At 41.7% G+C, this 14690-nt stretch overlaps 2 protein-coding genes across 20 annotated transcripts in view; both read right to left on the reverse strand.

Moving 5' to 3' along the window:
• Positions 1 to 623: 623 nt before the first annotated feature.
• LOC106590024 (RING finger protein 11) lies at positions 624 to 5341 on the reverse strand. Its single transcript, XM_045691070.2, has 3 exons — positions 4866 to 5341; positions 4322 to 4491; positions 624 to 4064 (listed from the first exon to the last, which is right to left on the reverse strand). The coding sequence occupies exons 1-3, from the start codon at positions 4962 to 4964 to the stop codon at positions 3893 to 3895; spliced, it is 441 nt and encodes a 146-aa protein (XP_045547026.1). The 5' UTR covers positions 4965 to 5341; the 3' UTR covers positions 624 to 3892.
• A 1309-nt stretch (positions 5342 to 6650) lies between these two features.
• LOC106590752 (nuclear factor 1 X-type) overlaps positions 6651 to 14690 on the reverse strand; it is a 154624-nt gene continuing 146584 nt past the window's right edge. For all 19 annotated transcript variants that reach the window (XM_082958757.1, XM_045691092.2, XM_045691082.2 and 16 more), the window contains 2 exons: positions 14084 to 14172; positions 6651 to 11619 (listed from right to left, as the gene is read on the reverse strand). In XM_082958757.1, the coding sequence (XP_082814883.1) occupies positions 11605 to 11619; positions 14084 to 14172 (104 nt within the window). In that variant the 3' untranslated portion in view covers positions 6651 to 11604. The remainder of the gene's footprint in view (positions 11620 to 14083; positions 14173 to 14690) is intronic.

Consider the following 14690-nt stretch of genomic DNA (forward strand, 5'->3'; position numbering starts at 1 on the left):
TGGTCCTTGTCTACAGGGGACGGAAGACCTCTGTGTCATCACTGAGGTGGTCCTTGTCTACAGGGGACGGAAGACCTCTGTGTCATCACTGAGGTGGTCCTTGTCTACAGAAGACCTCTGTGTCATCACTGAGGTGGTCCTTGTCTACAGAAGACCTCTGTGTCATCACTGAGGTGGTCCTTGTCTACAGAAGACCTCTGTGTCATCACTGAGGTGGTCCTTGTCTACAGAAGACCTCTGTGTCATCACTGAGGTGGTCCTTGTCTACAGAAGACCTCTGTGTCATCACTGAGGTGGTCCTTGTCTACAGGGGACAGAAGACCTCTGTGTCATCATAGAGGTCATCTCTCTTCCATTCTTAGCAGGCAAAAAAACATGTAAATAGGTTCTTCTTTCTTCATGACCTCGCTGTAGCGGACAATAGATGGGTGGACTATGATGGTGAAAGCATCCTGTGGGTGGGATATACACTGGAATCATAAGACACCTCAATCTAGCTAACCTGTTATGCCAAAGATGGTGCACTTGCAATTCATTATTACAAATTGTTTTAAAACAATGTAACTATGATGAAACAGATACAAAATTAGAATATGGTAATAAGAAGCCATATATGAAGAAGCTTAGATTTGGCATCCACTTTTTATTGTAGTTTTTCCTAAAAGCTGAGCCCTCACTGCACACACATTACAAACCCCAGAAACAGCAGCCAGGAACATTCTGACTGATCATTTTCTTCTTTTAGTAGACACACTCTCCATCTCCAGCTTCAAGGAGCACTAAAACAATGACACGAGTATCAGAAATGATTGTACTTCACAGGAGTTGGCTCACGTTCACCTAAAAGGCCATAGGTCTAGGATTGAATTGAATAGCAGTTATATTTTCCCCACTTTCACCTTAAGAGTTGGTGATGAGGGTACATTTCAAATACGGACCTGATTTTGACTTCACCACAGTAACGTCCACGATCAGATAGTTACATTCAGAATGGGTTCAATTCATTATCCATTCTCCTCAGTTTGAGTCTGTACCTTCTCTCACGTGTCCTTACTTTGTTAGTATCAAACCACAGTCAATCAAGAATAGTTTCCTATTAATTTTAGTCCAATAATCAATCGACAAAACAGTTTAAAAGTCTCTGGAATTCAATCATGTAGAATAGATCATCACTACAATACAAAAAACAGATCTATATTCACAAACACATTTTCTGACAACATTGGAAAACACTTTAGATACAACCTTTACACACAGTATCCAAAACAGTGTAAATTATATTTTGACACATATTCATTCTCTTTTCTCTTGTCAAACACTTCTACAATAAAGTTATTCAAAGAGACAATAGAGTGAGTAGTAGGAGAAATAGAAGGAGGAAGAGGGAAAAGGAGAACAAACAAGATATTTCCTCCGTCCTGATTCAAGGCCTGTAGTCACAAAGACTAGGAGTCCATATAACTATGATCCAAAAGGCAAAACGGTCTCCTACTCTAAGACTCTTTGTGAATACAGTCCCAGACCTACACGGTACCAGAGGAGATCCCAAGGTGCATAGAGTTCGAGGATAGATAATAGCACAGCATTTTTGGCTACGTCCAAAATGGCACCCTAATCCCTAAGTAGTGCACTACTCTTGACCAGTTCCTGCATCGTGCTTTGCTCAAAAGTAGTGCATTATATAGGGATTAGGGTGCCATTTTGGACACAAGTCACTCACTAACAGTAAACATAAGAATGAACAACAACAACAAACCATGATCTCATAAGAGTAAGACAGCACAGTCAAGGCAAAGCTTTGTAAGGAAAAAGAGCCAAGGTGAAAATGCAGTTTAAGGTACTAAGAGCTAGCCTAGTAAGGCTCGCCACCTTGGCAAGACAGCACAAATAGATCTGGAACCAGACTAACTAACAGCTACAACAACCCACCCTGTAAAACAACATGCATACAAATCCAACATCTCCAATAAAGGTATGAGGCCACTAGTAACATCTCCAATAAAGGTATGAGGCCAGTAGTAACATCTCCAATAAAGGTATGAGGCCACTAGTAACATCTCCAATGAAGGTATGAGGCCACTAGTAACATCTCCAATAAAGGTATGAGGCCAGTAGTAACATCTCCAATAAAGGTATGAGGCCAGTAGTAACATCTCCAATGAAGGTATGAGGCCACTAGTAACATCTCCAATAAAGGTATGAGGCCAGTAGTAACATCTCCAATGAAGGTATGAGGCCACTAGTAACATCTCCAATAAAGGTATGAGGCCAGTAGTAACATCTCCAATAAAGGTATGAGGCCAGTAGTAACATCTCCAATGAAGGTATGAGGCCACTAGTAACATCTCCAATAAAGGTATGAGGCCAGTAGTAACATCTCCAATGAAGGTATGAGGCCACTAGTAACATCTCCAATAAAGGTATGAGGCCAGTAGTAACATCTCCAATAAAGGTATGAGGCCAGTAGTAACATCTCCAATAAAGGTATGAGGCCAGTAGTAACATCTCCAATGAAGGTATGAGGCCACTAGTAACATCTCCAATAAAGGTATGAGGCCAGTAGTAACATCTCCAATGAAGGTATGAGGCCACTAGTAACATCTCCAATAAAGGTATGAGGCCAGTAGTAACATCTCCAATAAAGGTATGAGGCCAGTAGTAAGTCATGAAGTAACCTACTAGACCGGCATGGGATGGAGACCTCATAGCTTATTCTCATATCTCATTACTTTGTGAACTTTCTCTATGATTGCCCTTTAATTAGAAAAAAAATGGCATTCTAGTGAAAAGCCCTGTGCTTTTTTGAGAGACATTCAAGGCCATACCCGTCTTAAAGCTAATTGGCCGAGACAGCAGTGTTAAGGTCGGGGGTCACCTTCTGTTGACCAATCAGAACGGTGCAATTCTAGCACTTCCTCACATCATATTGCACATTTTAGTCTGGAGGGGGATGATTGAAAAGGGAATTAAAATAAACCAACCACATAAACAAAGATATAGATCTGTTTGTGCTGTCTTGCCAGTTGTTGTCAAGAAGACAGCACTAACAGATCCAAGACCAGCCTACATAAACTAAACTAATGGGCCAATCTCTAGTCTACCACCCTCAGATCATCCAAAGATGAAATCAGTTGTCAATAATATCTCTCATGATGACTTCTAAAGTTCTCCATCTATATCCTTCACTTCACTTAAGATGTATTTGGCAAAGTCTGAAAAGGCGAAAGAGACAGACGTTCCTAATTCCAAAAGCCCCAATACAGAGTAGAAAACCCCACTTTCAACACACTCAGTGTGGCACTCCCTACATATGGAGCTTCCAAGTGGCACAGTGGTCTAAGACACTGCATCTCAGTGCTAGAGGCATCACTACAGGCAACCTGGTTTGAATCCAGACTGTATCACAACCAGCCGTGATTGGGAGTCCCATAGGGCGGCGAGTTTGGCCGGCGTAAGCCGTCATTGTAAATAAGAATTTGTTCTTAACCGACTTACCTAGTTAAATAAAGGTTACATTTAAAATATATATATATTTTGACACAACCCATCTCTCCTCCCAAGGCTGTGTGACTAGAACAGAACATCCGGGTTAAAGAAGTGATGGATCATAAGGGCGTTTGGCACCTCTGTTAGAGGGGAAGTTTCTAGGATTGTGTGCACCCTATTCCCAATTTAATGCACTACTTTGGATCAGGGCCTATAAGGCTGGTGAAAAGTAGTACATTAAATAGGGAATAGTTTTGCAACTGAAAAAAATTGAACAAGCATTTCTTATTGGACAATCCAGGTCAAGTCCCTCCCTGTTTTAATCCGTTTTCTTCTGTTTGGCCTAATGAACAGGACCCAGCCAGAGACTGCTCAGATGAGTGAACTGGTCTCCTATGAGACCAGTTCAGTTGGTCTCATAGGAGGAGAGCAGGGCGGCATCCACAGGCTCCATACAGGAAGGACAGGTAAAGGACCTCATCAGCCAGGTGTCAATGCAGTCCACGTGGTAGATGTGCAGGCAGGGAAGGAACCGGATGGGGTCGCCGTACTCAAAGTCATTCATGCAGATCGCACACCTGGAGAGAGTGAGGCGCACAACATGATAGATAGCATTTAGTCAAAATTTGGTACAGGTTTCAAATAATGAGAGGCCTACAGCTAACTTACATACACTTGGTAATGGATGAGGGGAGGACCCACAAATATCTTTCTGGGCCATGGCTCAAGATAATGTGGCTAGAAATAGGACATTGCTAGTAAATTAGTGTCTAAATTGGTTGTGCTACAAGAAAAATGATATGGTTGGTCACAGGGCAGAAAAAGACATACTCACTCTTTGACTTTCTTGTCAGAGGGCTCAGAGCCGGGGTCGAAGATGCCTCTGGGGAGGTGGTGGATGAGGCCAATCCGCTGGGCGATACGGACCTGCTCCTCCTCTGTCAGTTGGCTGGCCAGGCACGTCTGACTCGGGGTGGGGTGGTACACTGGCGCTTGGACACGCTCCTGTATGGCATGTAGGGAGAGGGGTACAGGGTAACCCATGATACAGTCATCAGGGAGTCTCTGGACCCCTCCAAAACTACATGTGGATCCTCTACTATCTCACAGTCAGATTTTATTCAATTGACTTGATGGGGAAATGGACAGAAAGCCTTTATAGAAGCGTTAGTAAGCTAAACCATGCCATAAATTCTCACATGACAGTTATAGTTTACTAGTGAACCCTACACGTCTGACAGAATACAAAATGAGCAACAAGATACAAAACACAGCCCATGCAACATACTACTAGGCTAACTTAACAACGTGGACAGTTAGTTGACATTGTTATCAATGAATCCCCGGTATAGATGTGATCCATCTCCCCCTGAATTTACCTGGTAAGGCGGTGGAGGCTCCCCTGGAACACTGGCTTCCTGGGACTCGTTGAGGAGAGACAAGTCGTCGGCGCCTTGCGAAGACAAACAGTTCCCCATTGAACTGGACCAGCACACACAACCCCCACTACGAACAGGACAGCTAGCTAACAGGACAGCAACAAAAACAAATATTTTTACGTGTCTTGCTAAATAAGTTGTCTTTTTAGCTAGCCTGCTGGGTAGCTAGCGAGTAGGAATGAACAGCAGCACTCCAACGTCGATGCAGAAAAACAATTCTAATCGCTGTGTAACTTGGAAATATTTCTACCAATACCTAAGTCAGCGAACTGTAAATGACAGCGATTCCAATTTGTGCTATTTGGTTATTCGATCTGACTATATTTTTTAGATTAAACCTTTTGATGAATCCATCTTTGTTTTGGCTTTGTTTACAATCTGTATACACAGAAATGACGTCGCTAGTTAATGGGAAGTTGGTAGATCCGGAAGTTGCTTTTTGAAAAAATGGCGGGTAGGTGGACGAGAAAATGGGCCTAATAAGCAGTGGTGTAAAGTAATTAAGTAAAAATACTTTAAAGTACTACTTAAGTAGTTTTTTGGGGTTATCTGTACTTTTACTATGTATATTTTTGAGAAATTTTACTCCGCTACATTCCTAAGGAAAATAATGCAATTTTTACTCCATTCATTTTCCCTGACACCCAAAAGTACTCATGACATTTCGAATGCTTAGCAGGACAGGAAAATGGTCCAATTCAAGTACTTATCAAGAGAACATCCCTGGTCATCCCTACTGCCTCTGATCTGTCTGACTCACTAAACACAAATGCTTTGTTTGTAAACAATGTCAGTGTGTTGGAGTGTGCCTCTGGTTATCCATAAAACAAAAGAAAATCATGCCGTCTGGTTTGCTTAATATAAAGAATGTGAAAGGATTTAAACTTTTACTTTTGATACTTAAGTATATTTTTGCAATAACATTTATACTGAACAAAACATTTGAAAGATTTTTACTGAGTTACAGTTCATAGAAGGAACTCACTCAATTTGAAATAAATTCATTAGGCTCTAATCTATGGATTTCACATGACTGGAGAATAGCATCAGGCCTGGTAGATCTTCCTGCAGTCAGCATGACAATTGCACACTCCCTCCCACATTTTTAGATTGGCCTTTTAATGTCCCCAGCACAAGGTGCACCTGCGTAATGATCATGCTGTTTAATCAGCTTCTTGAAATGCCACAGCTGTCAGGTGGATAGATTATGTTGGAAAAGGATAAATGCTCACTAACAGCAATGTAATCAAATTTGTGTACATAATTTGAGAGAAAAGATTTTTGTGTATATGGAACATTTCTGGGATATTTCAGTTCAGTTAATGAAACATGGGACTAACACTTGTTGCATTTATATTTTTGTTCAGTATACTTTTGATACTTAAGTACATTTAAGACCAAATACTTTTAGACTTTTACTTTACTGGGTGGCTTTTACTTGAGTCATTTTCTACTAAGGTATCTTTACTTTTACTCAAGTATGAAAATTGGGTACTTTTCCCCCCACTGCTAATAAGACTAACAATAGTTATATCCCTTCATCATTTTAATTTCCAGTCATCATAATGAAGACAACACAGATCCAACAGTCAAGAACATCCTTCACTGTATGGCTACCTTTCCACATCAAACTACCTGAACTTGTCATGTAGGTATGAGGTTTCACTATCATCATTTCCATTCTCAGTCATGATCATAAATAAAGACACAACACAGTCAAGATGCTACAGTCAAGAACATCCTTTTATTCAATCAAGGTGCTGCTCTGCTCAAACTGTGTTTTTCTTCTTATGGAAAAGAAACTGTAATTAACACATGCATTTCACCTATAGAGCTCTGGGGGTGTTTCTTATACACAAAGACATGGGATGCATTTAAAATGGCACCCTATTCCCTACATAGTGCACTACTTTTGAACAGGACCCTATGGGAATAGTGAAAAAGTAGTGCACTATGTAGGGAATAGGGTGCCATTTCAGACAGAGCTACAGGCATGAGTGGGGCTCTTCTGCTCTGAGGGCGTAGGGTCGGGGGTCAAAGGGCGTACTGTCTAGACACCACTAAACAAAACAAAAACAACAAAACAAAACCAAATCTCAAAACGGAACAGAGTTTTTAGAGCCTGGCATTCAAACTGATATCTCTACGCTTCACTTGAGAGTATGCCTCAAGCCTGGTTCATGCTGGCTCTATATGGTGGGTTGTGGTCTGTGTTTTGCCAATGGCTAATACTGCTGCTGGCTTCACTAGATAAAACCTCACAATAATAATACAAGAGTTTAGAGTATTTGATACATGACTAGGTGTGTGTGTGTGCTGGTAGTATTGCAAACCCCCTTTTCTCAGCCAGTAGTTATAAGGTGCTTGTAGCATTTCATTTACAGTCCAAGACTCTCTTAGAGTTTCAATGACGGCATACCCTGATAGATAGGAACTATGAAAGCAAAAATCCAAATTAAGTCTAAAATAAAATAAAGGAATAAAATAAAACAAAATAAATAAAAATAAACTCTTAACTTGTCACAGCAGAACAGCAGCCCCCCCTCCCCAACACCCAAAAGGTACCCCTATAATTTCTCCTTTACCCCAACATTATTGACCCCCTAAGACCTTTACCCCCATAACCCCTAACACCCAGTCCTACCCTACACTGGGCAGGCGCACCCCCAAAAGCCCATTGGTGTAATTTGTTCACTTACATTAGCTGTTTGAATGGAGAAGCTGAAGAGGATGGGTAATGGTATACAATGTGAAGAAGAGGCAATACAGACAAGAATAACGTAAGCTAACTGCATTCTGCTCAAGACAAAAAGTTTCGGCCATTTTTTTTTCAACAACCCCTTCCATTAACAGAAGGAAGGAAGGGAGGGAGGGGGGAAGGAGAGAGAGGACACAGTTACAGACTACTCCAGTGTCTACGAGAGAACAGATAGACAGAGGAGAGGAGAGGAGGAGACGGAGGGAAGAAGAAAAAAGCCAGAGAGCAAGGGGGAACGAGAACAAGTTTTTTTTCCTTTTCAGTATTTTTTTGTCATCATTTATCAATAAAAAGTAAAGAACTAATTCACACCAGTTTCCTTTTGTACTATATATATACGGATTTTGAAAAGGGAAAGGATTTATGGGAAGGTTGATACAATGGAGGGGGATCATTTTTGAAAGGTGGAGGTCGGCTTAAGTTACTCACTAAGCACTGATCTAAGGTCAGTTTTGCATATCCCTTCCTAATGGTTCAGGTCAGGATATGGGGTACAGTAAACTGATCCTATATCTGCACTTAGGGGCACTTCCACCTCAACCTTGAATTATTTCGAATGAAAGGGGAGCGATCTGGATTACAAAATGGAGTCTGTGAACAAAAGGCACTTTTAAGGGACAACCTTTAACTGCTGGGAAACTACACTACAGCACAAGCACTAGTCAAGGTGAATTTACAGGGGAATGAGGGAGAGGGTGGAGAAGGAAGGGGTGGAGGGAAGCTCACTTTGCATAGGCCTACTGTATTTCTATCATTACGTCATGGTTCTGACAGGCTCCTCAAATGAAACAAATTCTAAACTGACATTTTTCTTTTTTTTCCTTGCTCAGACTCGGAGAGAGGAGTATAATAATCTGGGCGAAATCAGAAGTATTTGTTGTGGGCATTGATAAGCCTACAGTACAGCTCTCGTCCTATCTAAAGGTTGAACCAAAATGCCTTTTGTTTCACAACCTACTAGAGGAATATAGGAAGGAATAGGAACCCCTCCCTCCACTCAATATTACAAACAGGAGAAGGAATAGAAATAGAGAAGAGGAATAATAAATGCGGTTTCCTAAAGGTAGTCATTATTTTGTTCATTATCATTCATTTTGTAATAGTTTGAATGTACTTTATAGTGTGTAAAAGTACCGGTTTTTCATTTCACCGGTTTTTCATTTCATGTTCAATTTTTTAAAAATGTTTTGTAAGAAATGTTTCTTCCTTCAGCCCCTCCAAACATTTTTATAAACAAATGATTACACGTTAAACATTAAAAAAGAGACAATAAAGGAAAATAAAAACAATTACCCCCAACTTACAAAGACTAGGATATGGCTCTGTTAGTTTAGAGTCCAGGAGCACATCGGACTTGAAACAAATAGATTTTTTTTCTCTTTTCTTCTTATCTTTCTTAAAAATCTCTAACAGACAAAACACAATGAATCTACCCAATGCATTGCACGTGGCTCAATCGACACATATTTTTCAATAATAATACTTTCCATCAAAAAACAAACACTTTTTTCTTCAATTTTTCCATTGTCGATTTTGACATGTTTCATCTATTTTGCATCATGGACATTTTTGTTTCATTTTTGAATGTTGCACTGTAGATTTGTGGAGGTTGGATGGGTGCTCATTGAATTGTCATGGTAACAGTGAGGTGCTGTCCATCATGGAATTCTGCTAGCTCAAGAGTTCAGAAAATAACTAAACTGCCAACAAGCTTATTTTAGTCAAGTTTAAAAAGGAGCATATACCATAAATATATATGTATAAGATCTCTCTCTCTCTTTATAACATTTTGCGGTCTTCTACAAAGGTTCTGTCCTCTAGCCAATGGTTTCCATATAGGAAGAAACATCACCATTCTTTGTAGCTTTAGCATATATGTGAACAAAAACATCAACCTGAATTTGAACTAATTGCATGATAGGGGAGTACAGAGGCACTTCCATTAATTCTTATAGTTGTGATACATGATTTGAGTACATAGAGCTAATTTTACTATAAACTCAGAGTGCCTGGGCTGTCAGACAATTCTATCCCTGCATATGGAAGAAACCAACAGCTAGGCAGTCCAGTTATTTTGTGAGGTTTGGCTTTTTTTGTTTGAATTATGGTGTCATGATAAAAAAAAATTACAATTACAATAACAATTTAATAATCACATTTACAATAGAAAAAAAACAAGGTATCTCAAATTAAAAATGACAAATGTCAAAATGAATGAAAAACCATTATCAAAGGCAGTTTGGAGAAAGTCATATATAAAGGCTCACCTTTGTGTTTCGAATCAGGGTGACGGTGTTAGTTGTGTGCATTTTGATACGGTGGTGTGTCAGCGTGTGTTCCTCTGGGCCCTACTGTGAATGGACTGTGGTTACAGGGTGAAGCAAGGCAGGGGTTGTCGCATGTTCCTGTACTGGTGTTTGTGAGAGATTTCAGAGATGTCTGTTATTGCAAACGAAGATGATATTTTTTCTGCAAAATAAAAAGCGGATGAAAGAAAACAAATCTTAGGGTAGAAGGTCAAACATAAGCAAAAAAATCCAAGTGAGACAAAACCAAAACCAATCCGACAAACAAAATGAAATGCAAGAAAACGTCTACAAACAGAAAGAAAGCTAGTTATTACATGATGATGTTGATCCTATGCATTATGTTACTGTGAAGGACACACAGACAATATGTTATTGTCAGTGAATAGTTGTGTCTGCCAGACGTGTGGGTTCTGGAGACGATGATCTGTGTGTGTGTGTGTGTGTGTACGTGCTTTGAGTCTGCGTGAGTGCGTGTATGTGTGAGTGCCAGGATGCCAGAGCCACAGCCCATTGCCCACACACACACACTGCCTTCAGCGACCTGCTGGATCGCTCTGTTTCCTCCCTTATTTGTTTCAGTAGTGCATAGGTGAGGGGACGAAAGAGCACATAGTGTTGTATGTCTGTCTGTCTGTCTGTCTGTCTGTCTGTCTGTCTGTCTGTCTGTCTGTCTGTCTGTCTGTCTGTCTGTCTGTCTGTCTGTCTGTCATGTCATGTCATGTCATGTCATGTCATGTCATGTCATGTCATGTCATGTCTGTTATGTCTGCATGTCTGTTTTGGGTTCGCTCTCTGCTCATGCTATTGGCTATCGCTCTTCACAAGAGGGTAAGCTAAAACCAGCCATCTGGTGCAGATGGTATCACACCATTGGATGGTGTCCCAGTGTTTGGCCAATCAGAAGAAGGGAGGGGATTCAGGGCTGAGCAATTCAAGCGGCAGTGAGGTCAGTCGGATGTGGGTGTGTGAGGCTGTGGGTGTTGCCGGGGCAACCCTGGACACCTGGTTGACAGATGAGAGTGGGAGCAGGGACATAAAGCACCGTCAGGAGGAGAGACTGAAGGATTACAGAATGGGTTCTTTTGGGTGGTGACAATGTTTATAGCTATAGCTCAAATGACCAAATTCTGCCAACTATGTTTTTTGTGGTCTTTGTTTTACACTGTTGTGTGTGGGTGGATCTCCCAGCCATTGCATGGAGTTTCATTGTGAAAATAAAATATAAAAACAACAATAAAACGAAATTGGTCAGTTAGTTGTCAGGTTGCATATTTTTGTTTGCGTTCTGACATGTTTTGTGTGTGACATTTCCTCATCTTTCTTCCTCCTCTTCCTCGTTCTGTCGTTCGTTCTGAGTCTGTCCACTTCAACCGATCTCTTTTCAGCCTTCTGTATCGGGAGATGGTTGTTCCGGTTCAAATGTTCAAATCGTGGAAATGGGGTGTTCCTCTGGGGGGTTATTTTCTGTTTTTGTGCTGTTGGTTGGTGAGCAAAAATACTTTAGTGTCAGCAGTTTGTTTGTAGTCAGTGTTGGTTTGTTTTGTGTGTTGTGTGGTTTTTCCATTCCCAATTTTCTCATGACACAATTCTAGCGGTTGATTCGGAGGCCTTGTCAGAGGAACCAAGACTGTAGAAGAGAAATAAAATACAGGAAACATCAGGTTCATCTTTGTTATGTGGTAACATCACTAAGTTCAACAGTTACACATTTATAAGTAAATAAATGGTTTGTCATGCAAAATATTAACCAGCCACTAGAGGGCCATCCTTCATAGCAACTTTTCCCTTTACTGAGCTGAGCCTCAATCATACCCTGATGCCTAGGAACCTTAAGTTGATCATTCCTCACACAGTATGTAGGTAAGTCATTTCAAGACGACAGTTCGTAAAAGTACTACTTTCACGTTGTAGTATTTCAACCTTCAAAGTCTCCAATAAGTACAAAGTTTAGATGTAACATAATTCACAAGACTTTCTTTACTGTTTCAAATGACACCATGAAGTCAACTACTGTAGGCCATGCAGCTACTCCCAGGATCAGGTTTCACAGTTTGATAAGACTCACAGAGGGTGCAGAGTTATAGGGTTGGCATTTGACTCTGGGAGCTGGGTTCCAATACTATTGGAAATTGTTTCTAGGCTGGATTGAGCTTGCCTGGCACAATTGAAAACATTTCAAATAGTATTTGAACCCAGGTCTGGTTAAGTGGCAGCTCTGCTCAGGCTCCAGACAACATTCCACAGGCCAGACCAGAGTAGACCCAGGGAACGGCAGCTAATTGCTGACGGCCCTATAGCTACGCTCTGCTCTCTATTCTGTTACACTCTTATAGGACCCCGGCGAGAAAGTTTCTCTCCCCCCTTTTCCCCTCTCTTTCCTTCCTCCTTTTCCCTTCCCCAGGATCCTTTTGGGCTTCTAACTCCTCCTCTTTTCTCTCCCAACTTCCTCTCTCTTCTCTCTCTCCCCCAATGTAATCCCTGGCAGGACTGACCACTCCCCCTTCTCCTTAACCCCCTTCAAGGCTAAGTTAAACTGCCTATGACATCATGTCTGGTTGCCTCGGGCAACCAGACAGTCAGGACGTGACTTCGCCTGTGGAGCACAGAGCTTGAACTAACTCTCTTTCTCTTTAACCCCCTCTCTTTCTCTCCCTGCATGACTTGTGTTTAGCCAGCAGAGAGCTCCTCAGACCAGTTATACACTGAGTGTAAAAAACATTAGGAACACCTACCCTAATACTGAGTTGCACCCCCCCAGTTCATGACACAAATCGTTGTGCCAGGCACCCAGTACCATACCCCATTCAAAGACACTTCAATATTTTGTCTTGCCAATTCACCCTCTGAATGGCACACATACACAATCCATGTCTCAAATGTCTCAAGGCTTGAAAATCCTTCATTAACCTGTCTCCTCCCTTCATCTACACTGATTGAAGTGGATTTAACAAGTGACATCAATAAGAGATCATACTGTAGATTTCACCTGGATTCACCTGGTCAGTCTGTCATGGAAAGAGCAGGTGTTCTTAATGTTTTGTATACTCAGTGTATGTCTCTGCTGTCAAACCTCACTAGTAAGTCAGTTGAATGTGTGTGTGTGTGTGTGTGTGTGTGTGTGTGTGTGTGTGTGTGTGTGTGTGTGTGTGTGTGTGTGTGTGTGTGTGTGTGTGTGTGTGTGTGTGTGTGTGTGTGTGTGTATGTGTGTGTGTGTGTGTGTGTGTGTGTGTGTGTGTGTGTGTGTGTGTGTGTGTGTGTGTGTGTGTGTGTGTGTGTGTGTGTGTGTGTGTGTGTATTGCGACTCCCTCTGTGCCAGGGTTACATCTGTGGATGAGGGAGTGTGTGGGGGAAGAAGGGAGGGTGAAAGAGATAAGCGAGAGAGGGGAGGTAGAGGAAAGGAAGGGAGAAAGAAGAAGACCCAGAGAGAAGACAGAGAGAGAGCGAGAAGACCCAGAGAGAGAGAAAAGACACACAGAGAGAAAAGACAGAGAGAGAGAGAGAGAGAGAGTGAGAAATAGAAGACAGAGAAAGAGAGAAGACAGAGAGAAAAGACACAGAGAGAGAGAGAGAGAGAGAGAGGGAAGACAGAGAGAGAGAAGACACAGAGAGAGAAGACACAGAGAGAGAGAAGACACAGAGAGTGAGAGAACAGAATAGGAGGAATGCAGATTGTTTCCATGTGTGTGTGTGTGAGGGATAGATGAGTGGTCTGCAGGCAGGTGCGGTTAGACCCTAATGAGAAAAGTAGTGTAGGTAACGGAGGACAACCCAACACACTGCAGCCCAGTGGCACAACACAGACAGCCAGGGAGACACCACAAGTGGACTGTACTCTGAGGAAGGAGTCTGATACGCCAAAGCCTCAGCCATCTACAGTATACATGTACACCCCTGAAGTTAATGTTGATGATGCGCAGATTTCTGTGTGTCCTCCGGGTAAGACCACAAGTTTACTGTCACAAAGACTGCAAACCAATACTGAAAACAAGTCATTTAAAAGAACATGTCTGATTGTTGCGTTTTGTCGTGTTTACAATTGTTTGGCAGAAAATGTGAGATAGTGTGTGGAAGCGGAGAGAGGTGGTAGCTACCTGAGACTGCTGGGGGATGTTCAGAAAGTTGTCCCGTGCTCCGATGCTGACAAACCTGTTGGGAGCTGTGGAGCCTGGCGTGGAGTATGCTACAGAGAGAGAGATACACACACCGTCACACACACACATGCACAGTCAAACACATAGTCACACACACATGCATGCGCACACATACATACATTCCCACACACACACACACACACACACACACACACACACACACACACACACACACACACACACACACACACACACACACACACACACACACACACACACACACACACACACACACACACACACACACACACACATATATATTCAAACCCACACATATTCAAACCCACACATTATTCAAACCCACACACACACACAGACAGACAGAGACAAGCATAGCCACATGCATGTGCGCACACACACAATTGTACAATATGTGCATGTTACTGTGTTATTACTGGATTCTGGGAAATGATGTTTAGAAAGAGCTAGAATTAATAAGACTATTTAGATCACTGATAATACTGCATATAAACTGTAGTCCCAAAGTCTCCTAGATAGACAGACTGGGAAAAATGGAAGCCCTTTATGAGGGTCAGACAGGGATAGA

This window comes from Salmo salar, chromosome 12, assembly GCF_965601325.2.
Source record: "Salmo salar chromosome 12, fSalSal1, whole genome shotgun sequence".
Taxonomy (NCBI): domain Eukaryota; kingdom Metazoa; phylum Chordata; class Actinopteri; order Salmoniformes; family Salmonidae; genus Salmo; species Salmo salar.